At 41.2% G+C, this 25,978-nt stretch overlaps 1 protein-coding gene across 14 annotated transcripts in view; it reads left to right on the top strand.

The window, feature by feature from the left end:
* LOC139413444 (eukaryotic translation initiation factor 4 gamma 3-like) overlaps nucleotides 1-25,978 on the top strand; it is a 74,956-nt gene that overhangs the window by 16,362 nt on the left and 32,616 nt on the right. For 10 of the 14 annotated variants that reach the window (XM_071160856.1, XM_071160855.1, XM_071160853.1 and 7 more), the window contains exon 2: nucleotides 5,269-5,368. The exons of 1 other annotated variant lie outside the window; for it this stretch is intronic. In XM_071160856.1, coding sequence (XP_071016957.1) covers nucleotides 5,269-5,368 — 100 coding nt within the window. The remainder of the gene's footprint in view (nucleotides 1-5,268; nucleotides 5,369-25,978) is intronic. 3 more of the 14 variants (XM_071160858.1, XM_071160850.1, XM_071160857.1) reach the window with 1 other exon arrangement.

Here is a 25,978-nt window from a genome sequence, read left to right as displayed (position 1 = left end):
TTGGATTCAGGTCTGGGGAATGGGCGGGCCAGTCCATAGCATCAATGCCTTCCTATTGCAGGAACTGCTGACACACTCCAGCCACATGAGGTCTAGCATTGTCTTGCATTAGGAGGAACCCAGGGCCAACCACACCAGCATATGGTCTCACAAGGGTTCTGAGGATCTCATCTCGGTACCTAATGGCAGTCAGGCTACCTCTGGCGAGCACATGGAGGGCTGTGCGGCCCCCCCAAAGAAATGCCACCCCACACCATGACTGACCCACCGCCAAACCGGTCATGCTGGAGGATGTTGCAGGCAGCAGAACGTTCTCCACTGTGTCTCCAGACTGTCACGTCTGTCACGTGCTCAGAGTGAACCTGCTTTCATCTGTGAAGAGCACAGGGCGCCAGTGGCGAATTTGCCAATCTTGGTGTTCTCTGGCAAATGCCAAACGTCCTGCACGGTGTTGGGCTGTAAGCACAACCCCCAACTGTGGACGTCGGGCCCTCATACCACCCTCATGGAGTCTGTTTCTGACCGTTTGAGCAGACACATGCACATTTGTGGCCTGCTGGAGGTCATTTTGCAGGGCTCTGGCAGTGCTCCTCCTGCTCCTCCTTGCACAAAGGTGGAGGTAGCGGTCCTGCTGCTGGGTTGTTGGCCTCCTCCACGTCTCCTGATGTACTGGCCTGTCTCCTGGTAGCGCCTCCATGCTCTGGACACTACGCTGACAGACACAGCAAACCTTCTTGCCACATCTCGCATTGATGTGCCATCCTGGATGAGCTGCACTACCTGAGCCACTCGTGTGGGTTGTGGACTCCGTCTCATGCTACCACTAGAGTGAAAGCACCGCCAGCATTCAAAAGTGACCAAAACATCAGCCAGGATGCATAGGAACTGAGAAGTGGTCTGTGGTCCCCACCTGCAGAACCACTCCTTTATTGGGGGTGTCTTGCTAAATGCCTATAATTTCCACCTGTTGTCTATTCCATTTGCACAACAGCATGTGAAATTTATTGTCAATCAGTGTTGCTTCCTAAGTGGACAGTTTGATTTCACAGAAGTGTGATTGACTTGGAGTTACATTGTTGTTTAAGTGTTCCCTTTATTTTTTTGAGCAGTGTGTGTGTGTGTATGTGTATATATATATATATATATATATATATATATATATATATATATTATACTGAATGAACACTTTTATTTTAACTTAATATAATACAAAAATAAATCAATTTAGTCTCAAATAATGACACGTTCAATTTGGTTTAAATAATGCAAAAACACAGTGTTGGAGAAGTAAAAGTTTTATGTGTGCCATGTTCCTTGCTTAGAACATGAGGTGGTGGTTCATTTTAACACGAGTCTTCAATATTCCCAGTTTAGGTTGTAGCTATTATAGGACTATTTCTCTCTATACCATTTGTATTTCATATACCTTTGACTATTGAATGTTCTTATAGGCCCTATAGTATAGTATTGCCAGCCTAATCTCGGGAGCTGATAAGGCTTGAAGTCATAAACTGCGCTGTGCTTGAAGCATTGCGAAGAGCTGCTGGCAAATGCAGGAAAGTGCTGTTTGAATGAATGCTTACGAGCCTGTCGCTCCTCAGTCAGATTGTTATATCAAATCATAGACTTAATTATAATAAACACACATATTAAAGCCTTAGGTCATTAATATTGTCAAATCCGGAAATAAACTTTGTTTTTGAAATTCTATTATTTCAGTGAAATACGGACCTGTTCCGTATTTTATCTAACGGGTGGCATCCCTAAGTCTAAATATTGCTGTTACATTGCACAACCTTCAATGTTATGTCATAATTATGTAAAATTCTGGCAAATTAATTACGGTCTTTGTTAGGAAGAAATTGTCATCGCACAGTTCGCAACGAGCCAGGCGGCCCAAACTGCTGCATATACCCTGACTCTGCTTGCATAGAACGCAAGAGAAGTGGCACAATTTCCCTAGTTAATATTGCCTGCTAACATGAATTTCTTAACTAAATATGCAGGTTTAAAAATATATACTTGTGTATTGATTTTAAGAAAGGCATTGATGTTTATGGTTAGGTACATTGGTGTAACAACAGGGCTTTTTTCGCGAATGCGCTTGTTACATCATCACCCGATTGGCAAAGTAGGCTGTGATTCGATGATAAATTAAAAGGCACTGCACTGATTATACGCAACGCAGGACAAGCTAGATAAACTAGTAATATCATCAACAATTGTAGTTAACTAGTGATTATGTTAAGATTGATTTTTTTTCATAAGATAAGTTTAATGCTAGCTAGCAACTTACCTTGGCTCCTTGCTGCACTCATGTAACAGGTGGTCAGCCTGACATGCAGTCTCCTCGTGGAGTGCAATGTAAACGGCCATAAACGACGTCCAAAAATGCAGATTTACCGATTATGAAAACTTGAAATCGGACCTAATTAATAAGCCATGCTGATTAATCTGTCAAACTCTAATCTATGTAAGGTCCCACAGTTGACGGTGCTTGTCAGAGCAAAAACCAAGCCATAAGGTTGAAGGAATTGTCCGTAGAGCTCCAATACAGGATTGTGTTGAGGCACAGATCTGGGGAAGGGTACCAAAGAATGTTTGCAGCGTTGAAGTTCCCCAAGAACACAGTGGCCTCCATAATTCTTAAATGGAATAAGTTTGGAACCGCCAAGACTATTCCTAGAGCTGTCCTCCTAGCCGAACTGAAGAATCGGGGGAGAAGGGTCTTGGTCAGGGAGGTGACCAAGAATCCGATTGTCCGCTCTGAAGGAGCTCTAGAGTTTCTCTGTGTAGATGGGGGAACCTTCCAGAAGGACAACCATCTCTGCAGCACTCCACCAATCAAGCCTTTTATGGTAGTGGTCAGACGGAAGCCACTCCTCAGTGAAAGGAACATAACAGCCTGCTTTGAGTTTGCACCTAAAGGACTCTGACCAGGAGAAACAAGATTCTCTGGTCTAATGAAACCAAGATTGAACTCTTTGGCCTTAATGCTAAGCGTCACATCTGAAGGAAACCTGGCACCATCCTTACGGTGAAGCATGGTGGTGGCAGCATCATGCTTTGGGGATGTTTTTCAGCGGCACGGACTGGGAGACTAGTCAGGATCGAGCAAAAGATAAATGGAGCAAAGTACAGAGAGATCCTTGATAACCTGCTCCAGAGCTCTCAGGACCTCAGACTGAGGCGACGGTTCACCTTCCAACAGGACAATGACCCTAAGCACACAGGCAAGACGATGCAGGAGTTGCTTCAGAACAACTGTTGCTTCTGAATGTCTATGAGTGGCCCGGCCAGAGCTCAGACTTGAACCAGGCCACATTATGCTATGTGTATAGGCATTTATTTTATTTTGTCTGATCTCTTGGCCTTTTTGTTACTCTAATAGATTACATATTTTCCTCCTCTGTTGCTGCAGAAACTAAATTAATATTTGACTAATGACTGATTAGTGTGGTCAGTGACTCTGAGTGGCTGGTGCTCGCAGGGTTGAGTGGGTAGTGCCAGTGCCTCTGAGGGTAATATGTAGGTAGGTATGTCACTAAGTCCCAGTGGAATTTGGCTTTCATAACAAAATATGGTAGCTAGGACACTGGCTTTTGTTGACACCAGTTTTTTCTAAGCCAGATGTTACCACACAAGCCACATGTTGCCAAATACATTGAGGGATTTACAATTTTTTATTCATCATTTTGTTTTAACAAAGTTTTGCTTTGCACATGCAAAGGGATTTGGTTATGCAATTCCGAGCTAAATAGCAATTGCAGCAATCGGATCAGATTGTAATTCCAGTAAGAGTCATGCGGTCCCTCCTGCCAAATCCCCGGGGGTGTCAGCTGTCTCATCTCACCTGATCATTTTCCCCTCTGCAGTCATGCAGCCTGCTAACCTCTGACCCATGGCGGAAACATCCCTGCTGCCCACCCCCTCGCTGGTTTCACATGCTCAGCACAGAGCGCCCTCTCACTCTCTGTTTGCATTCCACAACACAGACAGCCCTGCCAACCGGTTCTGGGCCCATACGGACAGACGTATCAGATTCTCTTAGTGTCACTACCCGCTCCCCTCCAGGCCCCCTCACACAAGCACAGACACACCACACAAGACAACACTGCACCAATATTCACTCCCTGCTGTTTTATCCCCAGACTGTGACTATGGCTGTTCCCTGGCTATGTTAAAGGTTAGAGTGAAGACACACTCACAACAGGGATCTCCACTCTGACTCTGTTTGTTTGGCTTTATTTAAGACATCAACTGTATCCTGTGTTTCCTCCTTTTCCAGGCCCTCTTTATGCTGTATAGCTGCTGTCTTCAGTTCCACTGTTATAAAACGTATTCTCTCTCTTTTGGGAGGAGTGGTGGTCTTGGCGGGAAGCCAATGGAGATGAGGGCCCATACAGGCAAGGAAAGAGGGAGTGAGAGGGGGATTGGGGGAGGAGGGTGGGGTTTTGGGAATGGACAAAAAGTGTCAGAGGGGAAAGCAAGAAAGCCAAACGCTCTCATTTCCTTGTAATCATGTGACTGGTGTGTGTGTTGTGTGCCACTGCCTGTAAGTCCCAATGAACTGCCTGAACAGGTTACTGAGGTCCTCTCCTCTGTCTGGCACCCCCACCCCTTCATCAGTCTCGTCACTCTTTCATAGCAGTCACTGATAAACAGAGTCCTGACTCATGATCACATGTCAACAACCCTATCTGGAAATAGAAAGCCTGTCCCTGGTTAAGGGGGTCTTTATGTAGACTAGTCCTAGATGTGAGACAGTACATTTTAATGCATTTATTTTCAGCAGTCATGATTGACCTATTGAGTTAAGAGATTCTAAAATGACCTTTTGAATTTGGTACCTTGAATTAACATAATTTCTTGAATAAAATAGGAATCGTCTATCTGGAACGCTAACGTTCTTAGTGGGAGTTTTGGAAATCCATGTCGGGATTTCCCTTTGACACACACGCTCCCTGGTAAAGGAACACAGTGTACTCTTGGAGATTGAGCATTTAGGGAGGGGGGCAAGCGGTGTCGGGTATTGGGAAACATTGGCTAAAACCCTGCCTAGGAACTAGAGAACTTGCGTACAAAGATGTGATAAACTTGTATTGTACGAAAATTTTAATTGGAAGAATTGTGTTTTTACCAGATGTAAGAAATTGTTGTTTAGTACAGAACAGTAATGTTCCAAAGCATGTTAATGTGTCCCTGCTGTTGAGCTTGTTGATGCCTCCACCTTTGACCCGTTTTGGCCTTAAGTTGATCCTTTTCCAGAATTTTCCTTAATATGACGCGTCCCAGGATCCCTCGGGTTCAGCCATCCCTGGATGACCGCATCTTCCCCACACAGCCCGGCGTCACTGCCGTCTACAGCGTGAGTACACACACACACACACACACACACACATTCACACACATTCATGCTCTACCACAGATACATATGCTCATACCACACATGCTGGTTGTGAACCCTAGCAAGCATATTCCAACCACATATCTCAAGTCTGACACTGCAGGGCGCCAGACTCGACCATTTTGTGACATTTTTCAACCCTTTGACTTGGTCATGCGAGTAAAATGTTTAATTGGTTGCATTGGTGCTAGCTGCATATTCTACATGGTCACTAGGGGTGTAGCAGTTCACCAAAACCACCATTTGATACTTATTGTGGTTTTGGGGTCACGGGTCGGTTTCGGTACAGCAGGAAAATGTTATGCAATTAACAATGTAAAAATCAAACTCTATTTGTCACATGCGCCGAATACAACCTTACCGTGAAATGCTTACTTACAAGCCCTTAGCCATCAGTGCAGTTCAAGAAGAGTTAAGATAATATTTACCAAATAAAATAAACTAAAGTAAAAAATAATAAAAAGTAACATAACAACAACGAGGCTATATACAGGGGGTACCGGTACCGAGTATGTGCGGGGGTACAGATTAGTTAGTCATTTGTACGTGTAGGTAGGGGTGAAGTGACTATGCATAGATAATAAACAGTGAGTAGCATCAGTGTACAAACAAATAGAGGGGGGTCAATGTAATAGTCTGGTGGCCATTTGATGAATTGTTCAACAGTCTTATGGCTCAGGGGTAAAAGCTGTTAAGGAGCCTTTTGGTCCTAGACTTGGCACTCTGGTACCGCTTGCCGCGTGGTAGCAGAGAAAACAGCCTATGACTTGGGTGACTGGAATCTCTTACAATATTATGGGTTTTCCTCTGACACCACATATTAAATAGGTCCTGGATGGTAGGAAGCTTGACCCCAGTGATGTACTGGGCCGTACACACTACCCTCTGAAGCGCCTTACGGTCAGATGCCAAGCAGTTGCCATACCAGGCGGTGTTGCAACCGGTCAGGATGCTCTTGATGGTGCAGCTGTAGAACCTTTTGAGTATCTGAGGACCCACACCAAATCGTTTCAGTCTCCTGAGGGGAGGGAAAGGTTTTGTCTTGCCCTCTTCATGACTGTCTTGGTGTGTTTGGACCATTATAGTTTGTTGGTGATGTGGACACCAAGGAACTTGAAACTCTCGATCTGCTCCACGACAGCCCCGTTGATGTTAATGGGGGCCTGTTCGGCCCGCCTTTTCCTGTAGTCCACGATCAGCTGCTTTGTCTTGCTCACATTGGGTTGTTGTCCTGACACCACACTGCCAGTTCTCTGACCTCCCTATAGGCTCAATGTTGGAGTTGTTTGGCCATGCAGTTGTGTGTGAACAGGGAGTACAGGAGGGGACTAAGTACCCACCCCTGAGGGGCCCCAGTGTTGAGGATCCGCGTGGCAGACGTGTTGTTGCCTACCATTACCACCTGGGGGCTGCCCGTCAGCAAGTCTAGGATCCAGTTGCAGAGGGAGGTGTTTAGTCCCAGGGTCCTTAGCTTAGTGTTGAGCTTTGTAGGCCCTATGGTGTTGAACTCTGGGCTGTAGTCAATGAATAGCATTCTCACATAGGTGTTCCTTTTGTCCTGGTAGGAAAGAACAGTGTGGAGTGCGATTGAGATTGCGTAATCTCTGGATCTGTTGTGGCGGTATACAAATTGGAGTGGGTCTAGGGTATCCAGGAGGATGCTGTTGATGTGAGCCATGGCCAGCCTTTCAAAGCACTTCATGGCTACTGACGTGAGTGGTACGGGGCGGTAGTCATTTAGGCAGGTTACCTTGCTTCCTTGGGCACAGGGACTATGGTGGTCTGCTTGAAACATGTAGGTTTTACAGACTCCATCAGGGAGAGGTTGAAGATGTCAGTGAAGACACTTGCTAGTTGGTCCGCGCATGCTTTGAGTACACATCCTGGTAATCCATTTGGCCATGCGGCTTTGTGAATGTTGACCTGTTTAAAGGTCTTGCTCACATCGGCTACCGAGAACATTATCACACAGTCATCCAGAACAGCTGGTGCTCTCGTGCATGCTTCAGTGCTGCTTGCCTCGAAGAGAGAAAAGGCATTTAGCTCGTCTGGTAGGCTTCCATCACTGGGCAGCTCGCTTCTTGGTTTCCCTTTGTAGTCCATAATAGTTTTCAAGCCCTGCACATCTGACGAGTGTCAGAGCCGGTGTAGGAGGATTCAATCTTAACCCTGTATTGACACTTTGCTTGTTTGATGGTTCGTCTGAGGGCATTGCAGGATTTCTTATAAGCATCCGGATTAGTTTCCCGCTCCTTGAGCCTTAAGCTTGATGTAGATGTTGCCTGTAATCCATGGCTTCTGGTTTGGATATGTACATACGGTCACTGTGGGGACGACGTTGTCGATGATGCCGATGATTGAGGTGATATACTCCTCAATGCCATTGGATGAATCCCGGAACATATTCCAGTCTGTGCTAGCAAAACAGTCCTGTAGTGTAGCATCCTCATCTGACCACCTCCATATTGAGCAAGTCACTGGTACTTCCGGCTTCAGTTTTTTTGCTTGTAAGTAGGAATCGGGAGGATATAATTATGGTCAGATTTGCCAAATGGAGGATGGGGGAGAGCTTATTCTGCATCTCTGTGTGTGGAGTAAAGGTGTAATATAGTTTTTTTCTTTCTGGTAAAACCGATTTAAGTTTGCCTGCATTAATGTCCCCGGCCACTAAGAGTGCAGCTTCTGGATGAGCATTTTCTTGTTTGCTTATGGCCATATTGAGTTGTTTGGGTGCGGTCTGTGGTTGTAAATAGACGTTTACGAATAATAATATAGATAAGGTGGTCTACAGCTTATCATGTGGTACTCTACCTCAGGTGAGCAATACCTAAAGACTTCTTTAATATTAGACTTATTAGACTGCGCACCAGCTTATTAGACTGCGCACCAGCTGTTATTAACAACAACAACAAAACACACTACCACCCCTCGTCTTACCAGACATAGCTTCTCTGTTCTGCCGGTGCATGGACAATCCCGCCAGCTCTATATTATTCGTGTCGTCGTTCAGCCACACCCCGTGAAACAAGATATTACACTTCTTAATGTCCCGTTGGTAAGATAATTGTAGGTCATCATCAATTTTATTTTCCAATGATTGCATGTAAGCAAGTGGAATTGATGGCAGTGGGAGTTTACTTTCTCTCCTACGGCTTCTCAGAAGGCAGCCCGATATGCGTCCTCTTTTCCTCTGTCTTTTCTTGACACAAATGACTGGGATCTGGGCCTGTTCCAGGGAGAGCAGTATATCTTTCTCATCGAACTCGTTAATGGAAAAAGCTTCTTTCAGTTTGTGGTGAGTAATCGCTGTTCTGATGTCCAGAAGTTATTTTCAGTCATAAGAGAAGGTAGCAGCAACATTATGTACAAAATAAGCATTCACAATGTTCCTGGCATTGACTGTTGTAACAGGATTGTTATGTTGGGCCATGTGCTGTTAACCTCTTGAAGCTAGGGGGCACTATTTTTGTTTGAAAAATAACGTTCCCAAAGTAAACAGCCTATTTCTCAGGACCAGATGCTAGAATATGCATATAATTGACAGATTAGGATAGAAAACATTCTAAAGTTTCCAAAACTGTCAAAATATTGTCTGTGAGTATAACAGAACTGATATTGCAGGCTGAGAAAAATCAAACCAGTAAGTGGCTTCTATTTTGAAAACTCCATGTTCCATAGCCTCCCATTGCTCCATTTAAAGGGATATCAACCAGATTCCTTTTCCTATCGCTTCCTTAATGTGTCAACAGTCTTCAGACATAGTTTCAGGCTTTTATTTTGAAAAATGAGCCAGAACGATAACATTGCGTCAAGTGGTCACATGACTTTTGCTCGCGCAACAGAATTTGGACAGCTATTGTTTTTCCCTCTCCTACTGTGAAAGACATTTGCGGTTGATATATTATCGATTATATATTTTAAAAACAACCTGAGGATTGATTATAAAAAACGTGTGACATGTTTCTGTGGACATTACGGATATTACTTGGAATTTGTCTGTGTTGTCGTGACCGCTCTTTCCTGTGGATTTCTGAACATAATGCGCCAAACAGAGGTATTTTGGATATAAAAATAATCTTTATGGAACAAAAGGAACATTTGTTGTGTAACTGGGAGTCTCTTGAGTGAAAACATCCGAAGATCATCAAAGGTAAACGATTAATTTGATTGCTTTTCTGATTTTCGTGACAAAGCTACCTGATGCTAAGTGTACTTAATGTTTGTCATGCGATTGATAAACTTACACAAACGCTTGGATTGCTTTCACTGTAAAGCATAATTTCAAAATCTGAGACGACAGGTGGATTAACAGAAGGCTAAGGTGTGTTTTGCAATATTGCACTTGTGAGTCATGAATGCTTGTGATCGTTTAGTCACGGTAATTAGGCTTCTCCAAGCTCTGATGTTGCTGAAGGTCATTAGTAGCCTACCAAACTTGCTAACTGCCTGGTACGCAGCACTCTGTTGTCCCTCCAATCACTCTGACATCAATGCAAATGTATTCAAAAATCGAATCAAACACTTCATGAGAGCCCATGAGCTCATGTTGCGCAACATTTCTATAGGCTATGTAATTGCGTGAGAAAACAGTGATGGCATCTTCTTTTTTTTTTTTTTTTTTTTAAAAAAAGAGGATCCCATCAGCTTTCTATAGGCTACGAATGGTGGTCGACCAATTATGATTTTTCAACGCCGATACCGATTTTTGGAGGACGAAAAAATGCAGATACCTATTAATCGGCCTATTTTTATATATATATATATATATCATACATACATACATACATACATACATACATACATACATACATACATACATACATACATACATGTGTGTATATACACATAATGAAAATAAAATAAAAGCAATAAGTTATTATTATTTTTTGCAACAGGACCAACCCCAATGTGACCAGGCATCAAACTTCAGTTCCCTGAGTATATATGTATGTATGTATGTATATATATATATATATATATATATACATATATACATATATATATACGTATATATATATATATATATATATACGTATATATATATACGTATATATATATATATACGTATATATATATATATATATATACGTATATATATATACGTATATATATATATATATATATATATATATATATATATGTATATATATATATATATATATATACGTATATATATATATATACGTATATATATATACGTATATATATATATATATATATATGTGTATATATATATATATATATATATACGTATATATATATATATATATATATATATATATATATATATATACGTGTATATACATATATATATATATATATATATATATATATATATGTATATATATATATATATATATATATATATATATGTATATATACATACAGTTGAAGTCGGAAGTTTACATACACTTAGGTTGGAGTCATTAAAACTAGTTTTTCAACCACTCCACAAATTTCTTGTTAACAAACTATAGTTTTGGCAAGTCGGTTAGGACATCTACTTTGTGCATGACACAAGTAATTTTTCCAACAATTGTTTACAGACAGATTATTTCACTTATAATTCCCTGAATCACAATTTCAGTGGGTCAGAAGTTCATTTACACTAAGTTGACGGTGCCTTTAAACAGCTTGGAAAATTCCAGAAAATGATGTCATGGCTTTAGAAGCTTCTGATAGGCTAATTGACATCATTTGAGTCCATCATTGGAGGTGTACCTGTGAATGTATTTCAAGGTCTACCATCACTCAGTGCCTATTTGCTTGACATCATGGGAAAATGAAAATAACTCAGCCAACAAGTCTGGTTCATCCTTGGGAGCAATTTTCAAATACCTGAAGGTACCACATTCATCTGTACAAACAATAGTAAGCAAGTATAAACACCACAGGACCACGCAGCTGTCATATTGCTCAGGAAGGAGACGCGTTCTGTCTCCTAGAGACGACCGTACTTTGGTGTGAAAAGTGCAAATGAATCCCAGAACAACAGCAAAGGACCTTGTGAAGATGGTGGAGGAAACAGGTACAAAAGTATCTATATCCACAGTAAAACTCACGTTCGTTAAAATAAATATCGGACCAAGCCGCAGCGCGATATGGTTTCCACCCCCCCCCCCCCCCCCCCCCCCCCGGATCCAGGATAATTGTCATCAACAATAGCATAGCGCAATGGTAAAATAATCTTACTAGAAAATCACAAGTGAAATATAGCGAAACACAGCGTAGCCTTTTGTTAATCACCCTGTTGTCTCCGATTTTGAAATTAATATTTACAGCGGAAACAATACAAGCGTTTGCGTAAGTTTATCTATATATGTTAGTAAAACAATAAAGATATTTTTTATATCCAAATACCTCCGTTAGTTTGATGCGTTATGCCTAGGAATCCACCGGAGATAGCTGTCATGACAACGCAGACAAAAATTCCAAATTATATCCATAATATCAACAGAAACATGGCAAATGTTTTTTATAATCAATCCTCAAGGTGTTTTTCAAATATCTATTCGATAATACTGTATATCAACCGGGACAGTTGGCTTTTCACTAGGACCGCAAAAATCACACTGAGAGCCAACAACTGACCACTTATGCAATGTGGACGTTTACGCTCATTCTTCAAAATAAAGGCCTGAAACTACGTCTAAAGGCTGTAGACACCTTAGGGAAGCCACAGAAAAAGGAATCTGGTTAATATCCCTTTCAATGCTCGATAGGGAGGCATAGGAATGCAGAGGTTTCAAAATAAGAGTCACTTCCTGATTGGATTTTTCTCAGGCTATCGCCTGCAATATCAGTTCTGTTATACTCGCAAACAATATTTTTACAGTTTTGTAAACTTTAGAGTTTTCTATCCTAAGCTGTCAATTATATGCATATTATAGCATCTGGTCCTGAGAAATAAGCAGTTTACTTTGGGAACTTTATTTTTCCAAAAATAAAAATAGTGACCCCTAGCTTCAAGAGGTTAAATATGATCCCCAATTAGAGACAACGATTACCAGCTGCCTCTAATTGGGAATCATACAAATCACCAACATAGAAAATAAACTAGAACACCACATAGAAATAAATCAACTAGATCACCCCCAGTCACGCCCTGACCCACTTCACCATAGAGAAACGATGGCTCTCTATGGTCAGGGCGTGACAAAACGAGTCCTATATCGACATAACCTGAAAGGCTGCTGAGCAACGAAGAAGCCACTGCTCCAAAGCCGCCATAAAAAAATCCAGACTACGGTTTGCCACTGCCCATGGGGACAAAGATCTTACTTTTTGAAGAAATGTCCTCTGGTCAAAAATATAACTGTTTGGCAATAATGACCACTGTTATGTTTGGAGGAAAAAGGGGGAGGCTTGACAGCTGAGGAACACCATCCCAACCGTGAAGCATGGGGGGTGGCAGCATCATGTTGTGGGGGTGCTTTGCTGCAGGAGGGACTGGTGCACTTCACAAAATAAATGGCATCATGAGGTAGGAAAATTATGTGGATATATTGAAACAACATCTTAACCTGTTGGTACTAGGGAGCAGTATTTAAACGGGATATTTTGTCAGGACAAGATGCTAGAATATGCATATAATTGACAGCTTTGGATAGAAAACACTCTAACGTTTCCAAAAACTGTAAAGATATTGTCTGTGAGTATAACAGAACTGATGTCGCAGGCGAAAGCCTGAGAAAAATCCAATCCGGAAGTGCCCCAGGTTTTGAAAGCGCTGCGTTCCAATGAGTCCGTATTCAGCTGTGAATGTGCCATCAACGAGCTTACGCTTTCAACGTATTCCCCAAGGTGTCTACAGCATTGTGACGTAGTTTTACGCATTTCTGTTGAAGAATAGCCGTAGGGGGCCACATTGCGTAAGTGGTCACATGGTGGCTCCGAGAGAGATTCTCGCGTAAAATACAGAGGTAGCCATTACTCCAATCGGTCCTACTGAAAAACGAATTGTCCCGACGGAAATATTATCGAATAGATATTAGAAAAACACCTTGAGGATTGATTATAAACAACGTTTGCATGTTTCTGTCGATATTAAGGAGCTAATTTGGAATATTTTTCGGCATTGTGGTGACCGCAATTTCCGGGCGATTTCTCAGCCAAACGTGGAGAACAAAGGAGCTATTTCGCCTACAAAAATAATAATTTGGGGAAAATGAACTTTGGCTATCTACCTGGGAGTCTCGTGAGTGAAAACACCCGAAGTTCATCAAAGGTAAACGATTTAATTTGATTGCTTTTCTGATTTCTGTGACAAGGTTGCCTGCTGCTAGCAAGGCATAATGCTATGCTAGGCTATCGATAAACTTACACAAATGCTTGTCTAGCTTTGGCTGTAAAGCATATTTTGAAAATCTGAGATGACAGGGTGATTAACAAAAGGCTAAGCTGTGTCTCAATATATTTCATTTGTGATTTTCATGAATAGGAATATTTTCTAGGGATATTTATGTCCGTTGCGTTATGCTAATTCGTTTCAGGCGATGATTACGCTCCCGCATGCGGGTCTGGGAGTCACACAATTAAGACATCAGTCAGGAAGTTAAAGCTTGGTCGCAAATGGGTCTTCCAAATTGACAATGACCCCAAGCATACTTCCAAAGTTGTGGCAAAATGGCTTAAGGACAACAAAGTCGAGGTATTGGAGTGGCCATCACAAAGCCCTGACCTCAATCCTATAGAAAATTTGTGGGCAGAACTGAAAAGGCGTGTGCGAGCAAGGCCTACAAACCTGACTCAGTTACACCAGCTCTGTCGGGAGGAATGGGCCAAAATTCACCCAACTTATTGTGGGAAGCTTGTGGAAGGCTACCTGAAACGTTTGACCAAGTTACACTCAATTAGCATTGCCTTTAAATAGTTTATGTAAACTTCTGACCCACTGGAATGTGCTGAAATAAATCATTCTCTCTACTATTATTCTGACATTTGACAATCTTAAAATAAAGTGGTGATCCTAACTGACCTAAGACAGGGAATTATTACTTGGATTAAATGTCAGGAATTGTGAAACTGAGTTGAAATGTATTTGGCTAAGGTGTATGTAAACTTCCGACTTCAACTGTATATATTTGAAATAATGACAAGTACAACAATACTGAACACTTTTAACTTAATATAATGCATAAATAAAATCAATTTAGTTCAGATAATTAATGAAACATGCTCAATTTGGTTTAAATAATGCAAAAACACAGTGTTGGAGAAGAAAGTAAAAGTGCAATATGTGCCATGTAAAAAAGCTAACGTTTAAGTTCCTTGCTCAGAACATATGAAAGCTGGTAGTTCCTTTTAACACGAGTCTTCAATATTCCCAGGTAAGAAGTTTTAGGATGTAGTTATTGTAGGACTATTTCTCTCTATACCATTTGTATTTGACTATTGGATGTTCTAATAGGTACTTTAGTATTGCCGGCCTAATCTCAGCAGTTGATAGGTTTGAAGTCATAAACAGCGCAATGCTTGAAGCACAGCGAAGAGCTGCTGGCAAATGCAGGAAAGTGCTTTTTGAATGAATGCTTGCGAGCCTGCTGCCTACCACCGCTCAGTCAGACTGCTCTATCAAATCATAGACTTAATTATTGTATAATAACACACAGAAATACGAGCCATAGGTCATTAAAATGGTCAAATTTGGATACTATAATTTTGAAAAACAAAACGTTTAGTCTTTCAGTGAAATACGGACCTGTTCCGTATTTTATCTAACGGGTGGCATCCCTAAGTCTAAATATTGCTGTTACATTGCACAACCATCAATATTATGCCATAATTATGTACAATTCTGGCAAATTTAATTACGGTCTTTGTTAGGAAGAAATTGTCATCACACAGTTCGCAACGAGCCAGGAGGCCCAAACTGCTGCATATACCCTGACTCTGCTTGCACAGAACGCAAGAGAAGTGACACAATTTCCCTAGTTAAACGAAATTCATGTTCGCAGGCAATATTAACTAAATATGCAGGTTTAAAAATATATACTTGTGTATTGATTTTAAGAAAGGCGTTGATGTTTATGGTTAGGTACACATTGGTGCAACGACAGTGCTTTTTTTCGCGAATGAGCTTGTTAAATCACCTGTTTCGTGAAGTAGGCTGTGATTCAATGATAAATTAACAGGCACCGCATCGATTATATGCAACGCAGGACAAGCTAGATAAACTAGTAATATCATCAACCATGTATAGTTAACTAGTGATTATGTTAAGATTGATTGTTATTTATAAGATATGTTTAATGCTAGCTAGCACCTTACCTTGGCTCCTTGTTGCACTCGCATAACAGGTAGTCAGCCTGCCACGCAGTCTCCTTGTAGAGTGCAATGTAATCGGTGTCCAAAAATGGCGATTACCGATTTATGAAAACTTGAAACATGAAATCGGCCCTAATTAATCGTCCGTTCTGCTTAATCGGTCGCCCTCTACTTAGGATGATAGACGAGTTTCCCACTAGTAATTACCAGTTGGAGGGCCGTACAAATGGATTTTCCCCAGTTGTATGTGGTAAATTGCCACTTGGTTACAAACGCACCATGACACTGCCTCCTTCAATGACAGACCTGTGACTCTCATAAAGGGGGAGTGTCTGTAGCATGGTACATTCCCCACTCTGTGCTGTGATGAGCTGTCACTGTTAAGAACAACACAGGGTGCATTGGCCAATTCATTGAAAGCTTTGGCTTGCTTGTATAGAGCGGGTACTATGTGTTTGCTGAATTGAGTGCAAGAGGTAAGTTCGTAATGTGGTTCGAGCACTTTCACAAGGTGCTGAAATGCTCTTTTCTCAACCACTGAGAATGGGTGCATATCTTTGGATTGTAAAAAATATAAACATAGCCTACCTATCGCTCTTGTAATTTCTTTGGCCCGGTCAGAATAAGCTGCCAAGGGCTGCTTGAATGCAGAGGGGAGACGATGTTGTGTTTCCATCTTGCTCCGGAATACTGGGGTGATGTCGGCGTTTGAGATGTTGGCAACTGCGTAGGCTATTCTCATTGAGCGTGGTGACATACTGTTAACGTTTTATCCACAACTCTGTTCATCGCCTTTGTAATCTATACAGAACAAAAATATAAACGTAACATGTAGTGTTGGTCCCAGGTTTCATGAGGTGAAATTTAAAGAAACCAGAAATGTTCCATTCGCACAAAAAGCTTATTTCTCTCAAATGTTGTGCACAAATTAGTTTACATCCCTTTTAGTGAGCATTTCTCCTTTGCCAATATAATCCATCTACCTGACAGATGTGGAATATCAGGAAGCTGATTTAAACTGCATGATCACTACAAAGGTGCACCTTCAGCTGGGGACAATAAAAGGACACTCTAAAATGTGCTGTTTTGTCACACAACACAATGCCACAGATGTCTCAAGTTTTGAGGAAGTGTGCAATTGGCATGCTGACTGCAGGAATGTCCACCAGAGCTGTTGTCAGAAAATTTAATGTAAATATTTCTACCATAAGCCCCTTCCAACGTCACTTTAAAGAATTTGGCAGTACGTCCAACGGGCCTCCCTACCACAGATCACGTGTAATGTTCCTTAGTGCCATAGTTAGACTTTCAAGTAGATTAAAGTAAAAACTATGGCAAGACCTGAAAATTGTTGTCTAGCGATGATCAACAACTCCTTTGACGAAGCTTGAAGAATTTTGAAAAGAATAATGGGCCAATGTTGCACAATCCAGGTGAGGAAAGCTTTTAGAGACGTACCCAGAAAGACTCACAGCTGTAATCGCTGCCAAATGTGCTTCTACAAAGTATTAACTCGGGGGTGTGAACACTTATGTAAATTAGATATTTCTGTATTTAATTTTCAATACATTTGCAAAAACATCTACTAACATGTTTTCACTTTGCCATTATGGGGTATTGTATGTAGATGGGTGAAAGAGAAAGTAATGTAATTCATTTTGAATTCTGGCTGTAACGCAACAAAATGTGGAATAAGTCTAGGGGTATTAATACCTTTTGAAGGCACTGTATACACTGCTCAAAAAAATAAAGGGAACACTTAAACAACACAATGTAACTCCAAGTCAATCACACTTCTGTGAAATCAAACTGTCCACTTAGGAAGCAACACTGATTGACAATAAATGTCACATGCTGTTGTGCAAATTGAATAAACAACAGGTGGAAATTATAGGCAATTAGCAAGACACCCCCAATAAAGGAGTGGTTCTGCAGGTGGTAACCACAGACCACTTCTCAGTTCCTATGCTTCCTGGCTGATGTTTTGGTCACTTTTGAATGCTGGCGGTGCTTTCACTCTAGTGGTAGCATGAGACGGAGTCTACAACCCACACAAGTGGCTCAGGTAGTACAGCTCATCCAGGATGGAACATCAATGCGAGCTGTGGCAAGAAGGTTTGCTGTGTCTGTCAGCGTAGTGTCCAGAGCATGGAGGCGCTACCAGGAGACGGGCCAGTACATCAGGAGACGTGGAGGAGGCCGTAGGAGGGCAATTGGATCCATAATATCGACAGAAATATGGTAAACGTTTTTTATAATCAATCCTTAAGGTGTTTTTCCAATATCTATTTGATAATATATCAACCGGGACAATTGGCTTCTTAGTAGGAGCGAGAGGAGCAATGGCCGCCTTTTGTCTATTACGCACATATCACTCTGAGAGCCACCAGCTGACCACTGACGCAATGTTGTCGTTCATGCTCATTTTTCAAAATAAAAGCCTGAAACTATGTCTTGTGACTGTAGACACATTAGGGAAGCCATAGAAAAAGGAATCTGGTTAATATCCCTTTCAATGCTCGATAGGGAGGCATAGGAATGCAGAGGTTTCAAAATAAGAGTCACTTCCTGATTGGATTTTTCTCAGGCTATCGCCTGCAATATCAGTTCTGTTATACTCACATACTATTTTTATAGTTTTGGAAACTTTAGAGTGTTTTATATCCTAAGCTATCAATTATATGCATATTCTAGCATCTTTTCCTGAGAAATAGCCCGTTTTACTTTGGGAACGTTATTTTTCCAAAAATGAAAATACTGCCGAGGTTAACTTCTTGGTGACAGGGGGCAGTATTTTCATGTCCAGATGAAATACTTGCCCAAATTCAACTGCCTGCTACTCATCCCCAGAAGATAAGTTATGCATATTATTAGTAGATTTGGATAGAAAACACTCTGAAGTTTCTAGAATTGTTTGAATCATGTCTGTGAGTATAACAGAACTTATTTAGCAGGCGAAACCCAGAGGACAAACCATTCAGATTTTTTGTTTGTTTTTGAGGTCACTCTTTTCAATGGGTTTTCATTGAGAATCCAGATTTCTAAGGTACCTTCTTGCAGTTCCTATCACTTCCACTGGATGTCAACAGTCTTTAGAAATTGGCAGAGGTTATTCCTTTTTGTAATGAAGAAGTACGGCCATCTTGAACGAGGGTCACTTGAAGTGTACTGTTAGAGGCGCGTGACCAGAAAGCATGCTTCAGTTTTTCTTCCTGTATTGAACACCAATCATCCCATCTTCTACTAATAATATGCATATCCTAGCATCTGGGCCTGAGTAGCAGGCAGTTTACTCTGGGCACGCTTTTCATCCAGAAGTGAAAATACTGCCACCTACCCCAAATAAGTTAAATGATCTGAATCTAGGATTACAGGGACTCTCCGCAACTATATTCAATGTGCGGGACAAAATTGAGGCTATGGTTAAGCTGTTGGAGCATTGTATGATTTTTTTGTGTGCAAATGAACTCCAGTTTACAGACAATGTCAAATGTGATCTAGCGAAGCACCTGAGTGAGTTGGGTGCGCAATTACGCAGGTACTTTCCCTAAACGGATGACACAAACGACTGGATACATTATCCCTTTCATGCCCTGCCTCCAGTCGATATCTAAACAAGAGAGCCTTGTCAAAAATAGCAATAAGCGGTTCTGTGAAAATGTAATTTAATCAGAAGCCACTGACAGATTTCTGGTTCGGGCTGCCCTCAGAGTATCCTGCCTTGGCAAATCGCGCTGTTAAGACACTAATTCCCTTTGCAACCACGTACCCATGTGAGAGTGGATTCTCGGCCCTCACTAGCAATAAAACTAAATATAGGCACAGACTGTGTGTGGAAAATTATTTAAGTGTGAGACTCTCTCCAATACAACCCAACATTGCAGAGTTATGTGCATCCTTTCAAGCACACTCTTCTCATTAACCTGTGGTGAGTTATTCACAGTTTTCGATTAACAAAAGGTTTGATACGGTTAAATGAAGAGCAAAATGGTTGATTTATTATATTATTATTTGTGCCGTGGTCCTATAAGAGCTATTTGTCACTTCCCACAAGCAGGGTTGTGACAAACTCACACTCATTCTTATGTTTATTACGCATATCATATAGTGTTTGGCAGGCTTACAATGATGGCAAAAAACAATATTTGAGAGTGTGTTGACCCTGGTGCTAGATGGGGTAGGCATCTTGAGGTTGAATGTTTTGAAGGGGTACGGGACTATAAATAATTTGGGGACCACTGGTCTATCAATACACTTACTTTATAAGACGATACTCAATTTCCTATTGTGTGATGCTGTGGAAAACAATTGATGGCACCAAATAATGGGCTGGTGCCATCAACTTAACTTAGTGGCACCAATGCCACCAGGGGGAAATGTTAGTCTAGAGCCCTGCACTGTCTGTTTAGTTTACACATTCTTTACAGCTTAAAAACGAAGTGTGTGTAATGTATGACAGAAACATAGGGCATATCACTGAGCTCAGTCTACATCTGGGAAGATGTGGCTGTCACCTTAGGGCTCACTGCCACATGATTCATCATAACTGTCAGCTTCACCCCCCACCTACCCGCTGCCGTGTGTGTGTGTTGCCCACACTCCGTTACCCTGCTTCTCCCAGTCTACATACTCTGATGCCTGAGTTGACCCCCTCTCCACTGCGGTGTGTGTGGTGTGTCAGAGCCACTGCTGTGCTGAGCCGTGCTGTCTGCCTGGAGGCAAGGGTCTGTGCGGGGGAGGAGACACAGTACAGGAGCCTCTCATACAGTGGAGCTCCGCTCTCTGGAGATGCTTCTGCTGTGGATTAATTTAGAACATATGAAAAATAGGAAAAAAATTCAGAACCTCTGCTTGCAATCCAGACACATACAGTGCATTCGGAAAATATTCAGACCCATTGACTTTTTCCACATTTTGTTACGTTTTTGGCCTTATTCTAAAATTAAGTTGTTTTATTTCCCTCATCAATCTTCACACTATACCCCATAATGACAGCAAAAACAGACCCTTTACTCAGCTGGCTGGTGTGTTTACGGACATTTTCAACCAATCCCTATCCCAGTCTGCTGTTCCCATTTGCTTCAAGAGGGCCAGTATTGTTCCTGTTCCCAAGAAAGCTAAGGTAACTGAGCTAAACATCTATCGCCCCGTAGCACTCTCTTCCATCATCATGAAATGCTTTGAGAGACTAGTCAAGGATCAGATCACCTCCACCCTACCTGACACCCTAAACCCACTCCAATTTGCTTACTGCCCCAATAGGTCCACAGATGATGCAATCACACTGCACACTGCTGGACAAGAGGAATACCTATGTATATACATAATTCCTATGCTGTTCATCGATTACAGCTCAGCATTTAACGCTATAGTACCCTCCAAACTGGGTCTCGACCCCGCCATGTGTAACTGGGTCCTGGACTTTCTGGCGGGCCACCCCCAGGTGGTGAAGGTAGGAAATCTCTCCACCCCGCTGATCTATACCATCTACTGCATCTTGCCTATGCTGTTCGGCCATCGCTCATCCATTTATGTTTATGTACATATTCTTTCCTGCGCGCGCGCATGCGTGGTAGTTGTCCCTAAGCCAATTTGCAAATAAATTCATTAAAAATCCTACAATGTGATTTTCTGGATTTTCTTTCTCATTTTGTCTGTCATCGTTGAAGTGTACCTATGATGAAAATTACAGGCCTCTCATCTTTTTAAGTGGGAGAACTTGCACAATTGGTGGCTGACGAAATACTTTTTTGCCCCACTATGTAATTAAGGTATTTCTGTTTTGTGTCTATAAAACAGTCTTCGCTTTGTCATTATGGGATATATTGTGTGTAGATTAAGGGGGGGAAATTAGTTAATACATTTTAAAATAAGGCTGTAACGTAACAGTGTGGGCAAGGGGTCTGAATATTTTCTGAATGTGCTGTATATGAAAAATCATGATTTCTTTCCTATTCAACAAAAGTGGGGGATTGGTGCTTGAAATTATTTGAATGCTTTATAAATATAGTAACAATCAAATTATAAACGACTTACAATAATATTTCACTTTAACTGTTAAATAAATATGATCATACTTGGTGAAAGTACAAAATTGGTACCAGTTCATATCATTGATGACAATGTTCTGCCCAGCATTCTCTGAGCGATGCGGAGACACCATTCAAATGCCTGCTATCTCGTTAAAACTATCTTTAAGCATGAAGTGATTTCGTTCCTCTGTGACCAAAAGAGTGGTATTGTTTAAATTCGATGCAATTATTTAGTATTTTTTTTCAAGGGCTGTCAAATGATAAAAATAATTTATCGTGATAATGGCATTAGTTAATCAATATTTATTTATTTTTTGCTCAAATTTGGCCCAAAAGGAAAACAGTGCAATGAGTTACAGGCATACTATGCTTTGATTGTAACAACAAAAACACAAAATTATATACATCAAAACGTTTTAATGGCATTTTCACCATAAACACAAAAGTCACTAACATACATCCATTAATTATCCCAATGTTTAAGTACTCCCTCTTATCAATCTTCTTGAAGTTTAACACTTGTGCACAGCAGTGGTGGTCGGTGCCATTTAAGATGCGGGAAGTTATTTTAATTACATTTTTATGAGCATGGCCTTATTTCTATTATGTCATATTGGATGACTGTCATTCATATTCCAGTCACCCAGCTCAATGTAACATCGATAGGCTTAGGCTACTTCTTGACACTCAAATGTTCTCTGTACCCATCATGAGGTTGCTACAACCTAGCCTGTGAAATAGCCTATGAACGTTTACAACAGGGAATTTTGAGTAATCAAGGTGACAGTGAGTGACACATTAAGTACCACCTTGCACACTCTTGGCTGCATCTATCTGATATAGGGAGTAATCATTAGTCCAACAGTTGCAAATGTGAATTTCTATTGGGCAAATTCTGGTATTTGTATCTCCGTTCGATTTGCTTCCATTTAAGACAAGTTTTCCAATAGAATCGATGGAATGAATACACCCCTGGTCACACGCAAATACAGTTCACTTTCAGCTGTCTGTGACCAGGTGAAAAAACCCTTTCCAAGCCAAACATTCATATTATGACTCCTGTAACCGCTACACACAACCTGCATTGTCACATCATGGTATGAAAGATGGCTGCCTTTTTATTGGCTCTCAACCAACTGCTATTTTGTTAGTTTTTTTGCATTGTTTGTAACTTATTTGGTACATAATGTTGCTGCTACCGTCTCTTATGACCAAAAAGAGATTCTGGACATCAGAACAGCGATTACTCACCTCAAATTGGACGATGAATTTTCTTTAATGAGTCTGATGGGAAGGATATACTCCAAACACTCGAACAGGCCTTCATCCCCATAATTCACTGGAGAAAGAAAGAGATTTTGCGGAATGAGATCTGGGTGCCTTCTGAGGATCAGGTGACGAGTGGCTAATCTGCCTTTGCCATCCGTACTTTTAGCTAACGTTCAATTGCTGGAAAATAAATGGGACGAACTGAAAGCACGTGCAGTTGAAGTTGGAAGTTTACATACACCTTAGCCAAATACATTTAAACTCAATTTTTGACAATTCCTGACATTTAATCCAAGTAATAATTCCCTCTCTTAGGTCAGTTAGACTCACCACTTTATTTTAAGAATGTGAAATGTCAGAATAATAGAAGTGATTTTATTTCAGCTTTTATTTCTTTCATCGCATTCCCAATGGGTCAGAAGTTTACATACACTCAATTTAGTATTTGGTAGCATACCCTTTAAATTGTTTAACTTGGGTCAAACGTTTCAGGTAGCCTTCCACAAACTTCCCACAATAAGTTGGGTGAATTTTGGCCCATTCCTCCTGACAGAGCTGGTGTAACTGAGTCAAGTTTGTTGGCCTCGTTGCTCGCACATGCTTTTTCAGTTCTGCCCACAAACTTTCTATAGGATGAGGTCAGGGCTTTGTGATGGCTTCTCCAATAACTTGACTTTGTTGTCCCTAAGCCATTTTGCCACAACTTTGGAAGTATGCTTGGGGTCATTGTCCATTTGGAAGACCCATTTGCGACCAAGCTTTACCTTCCTGGCTGGTGTCTTGAGATGTTGCCTCAATATATCCACATAATTTTCCTACCTCATGATGCCATCTATTTTGTGAAGTGCACCAGTCCCTCCTGCAGCAAAGCACCCCCACAACATGATGCTGCCACCTCTGTGCTTCACGGTTGGGATGGTGTTCTTCGGCTTGCAAGCCTCCCCCTTTTTCCTCCAAACATAACAATGGTCATTATGGTCAAACAGTTATTTTTGTTTCATCAGACCAGAGAACATTTCTCAAAAAAGTACAGTCTTTGTCCCCATATGCAGTTGCAAACCGTGGTCTGGCTTTTTTATGGCGATTTTGGAGCAGTGGCTTCTTCCTTGCTGAGCGGCCTTTCAGGTTATGTCAATACAGGACTCGTTTTACTGTGGATATAGATACTTTTGTACCGGTTTCCTCCAGCATCTTCACATGGTCCTTTGCTGTTGTTCTGGGATTGATTTGCACTTTTCACACCAAAGTACGTTCATCTCTAGGAGACAGAACGCGTCTCCTTCCTGAGCGGTATGACTGCTGCGTGGTCCCATGATGTTAATACTTGCGTACTATTGTTTGTATAAATTAATGTGTTACCTTCAGGCGTTTGAAAATTGCTCCCAAGGATGAACCAGCCTAGTGGGGGTACAGCATTTTTTTTCTGCAGTCTTAACTGATTTATTTTCATTTTCCCATGATGTCAAGCAAAGAGACACTGAGTTTGAAGGTAGGCCTTGAAATACATCCACAGGTACACCTCCAAATGACTCAAATTATGTCAATTAGCCTATCAGTAGCTTCTAAAGCCATGACATCATTTTCTGGAATTTTCCAAGCTGTTTAAAGGCATAGTCAACTTAGTGTATGTTAACTTCTGACCCACTGGATTGATACAGTGAATTATAAGTGAAGTAATGTAAACAATTGTTGGAAAAATTACTTGTCATGCACAACGTAGATGTCCTAACCAATTTGCCAAAACAACAAGGCCCTAAAAATGGTCAATTATTTAGGTATTTTCTTAACTGCATTGTTCGTTAAGGGCTTGTAAGTAAACATTTCATTTTATGGTCTACAGCGGTTTTATTTGGCGCATGTGACACATAAAAATGTGATTTGATTGTTAGCATTGCTACTAGAACTAACGCTCTAGTAAACTCGCTAGCTACAGTTTAGCAGTTTCACCGGTGGGCCCCAGTGGCAGTAAATTAATGAAACCAAATGCTTATCTTGACTTGGAAGAGTTCCAATGGTGGATAGCCATAGCCAGCTAGCTAATGACATAGCATCCCTCTCTGTTTGAGCCGGGTGTTTGTGTAGGCTAAACTAGGTAGCTGCATTCTCTAGCAAAATGAAAGATACAACCAAATAAAGCTAGTTCTATCGCTTATCCTTAATTTTGTGGAAATTAATTTGTTCACTACTGTTCAACTATTGTCTCTCTCTGAGTCAACTATTTCCCACATTTTATGCACTGCAGTGCTAGATAGCTGTAGCTTTTGCTTTCAGTATTAGATTCATTCTCTGACCCTTTGATTGGGCGGACAACATGTCAGTTCATGCTGCAAGAGCTCTGATAGGTTGGAAGACGTCCTCCGGATGTTGTCATAATTACTGTGTAAATCCATTGAAGGGGGTGAGAACCTTGAGCCTTTTGTATGAAGTCAATGTTCCCAGAGGAGGACAGAAGCTGACTGTCCTCCGGCTACACCAGGGTGCTAACCTACAGAGTGCCCCTGAGGCTATTGTAGACCTTCACTGCAAAACATTGTGTTTTAATCAATTATTTGGTGACATTTAAATATTTAGTGTAGTTTTATCTAAAGTATAATTTAATGTTAAACATTTATCCTCTGAGTAGCCTCCACTGGCACACACACACACACTAGTCTCTCCCTTTCTCTTTCACACACGCACAGCTTTAAGTGCTGTTAAAGCCTCAGTCTAAATGAGTGTGACTTTAGAAAAAAAGAACAGGCTCTATGTATACAGTGAACAAAGAGCTTTTTAACTTGTCTAACAATGTTACGAAAACACTGTAACCATCTGTACTGTTCAGATAACTCTGCTCAAGTAGGCCTACACACTCTTCCTCCCACACCCTCTTTCTCTCTCACTTACTCCCACTCTCACACACAATCATACACACCCCACTCTTGCATATGCAACCTACCTTTGAAGCATCTCTTTGAGTAGCCTATTCCTTTTCAGTTTTTCCTGTGCCATCCAAATTTGTGCATAG

This window comes from Oncorhynchus clarkii, chromosome 7 (genome assembly GCF_045791955.1).
Source record: "Oncorhynchus clarkii lewisi isolate Uvic-CL-2024 chromosome 7, UVic_Ocla_1.0, whole genome shotgun sequence".
In the NCBI taxonomy this organism is placed as follows: domain Eukaryota; kingdom Metazoa; phylum Chordata; class Actinopteri; order Salmoniformes; family Salmonidae; genus Oncorhynchus; species Oncorhynchus clarkii.
This window is presented reverse-complemented; position numbering and strand designations above follow the sequence as displayed.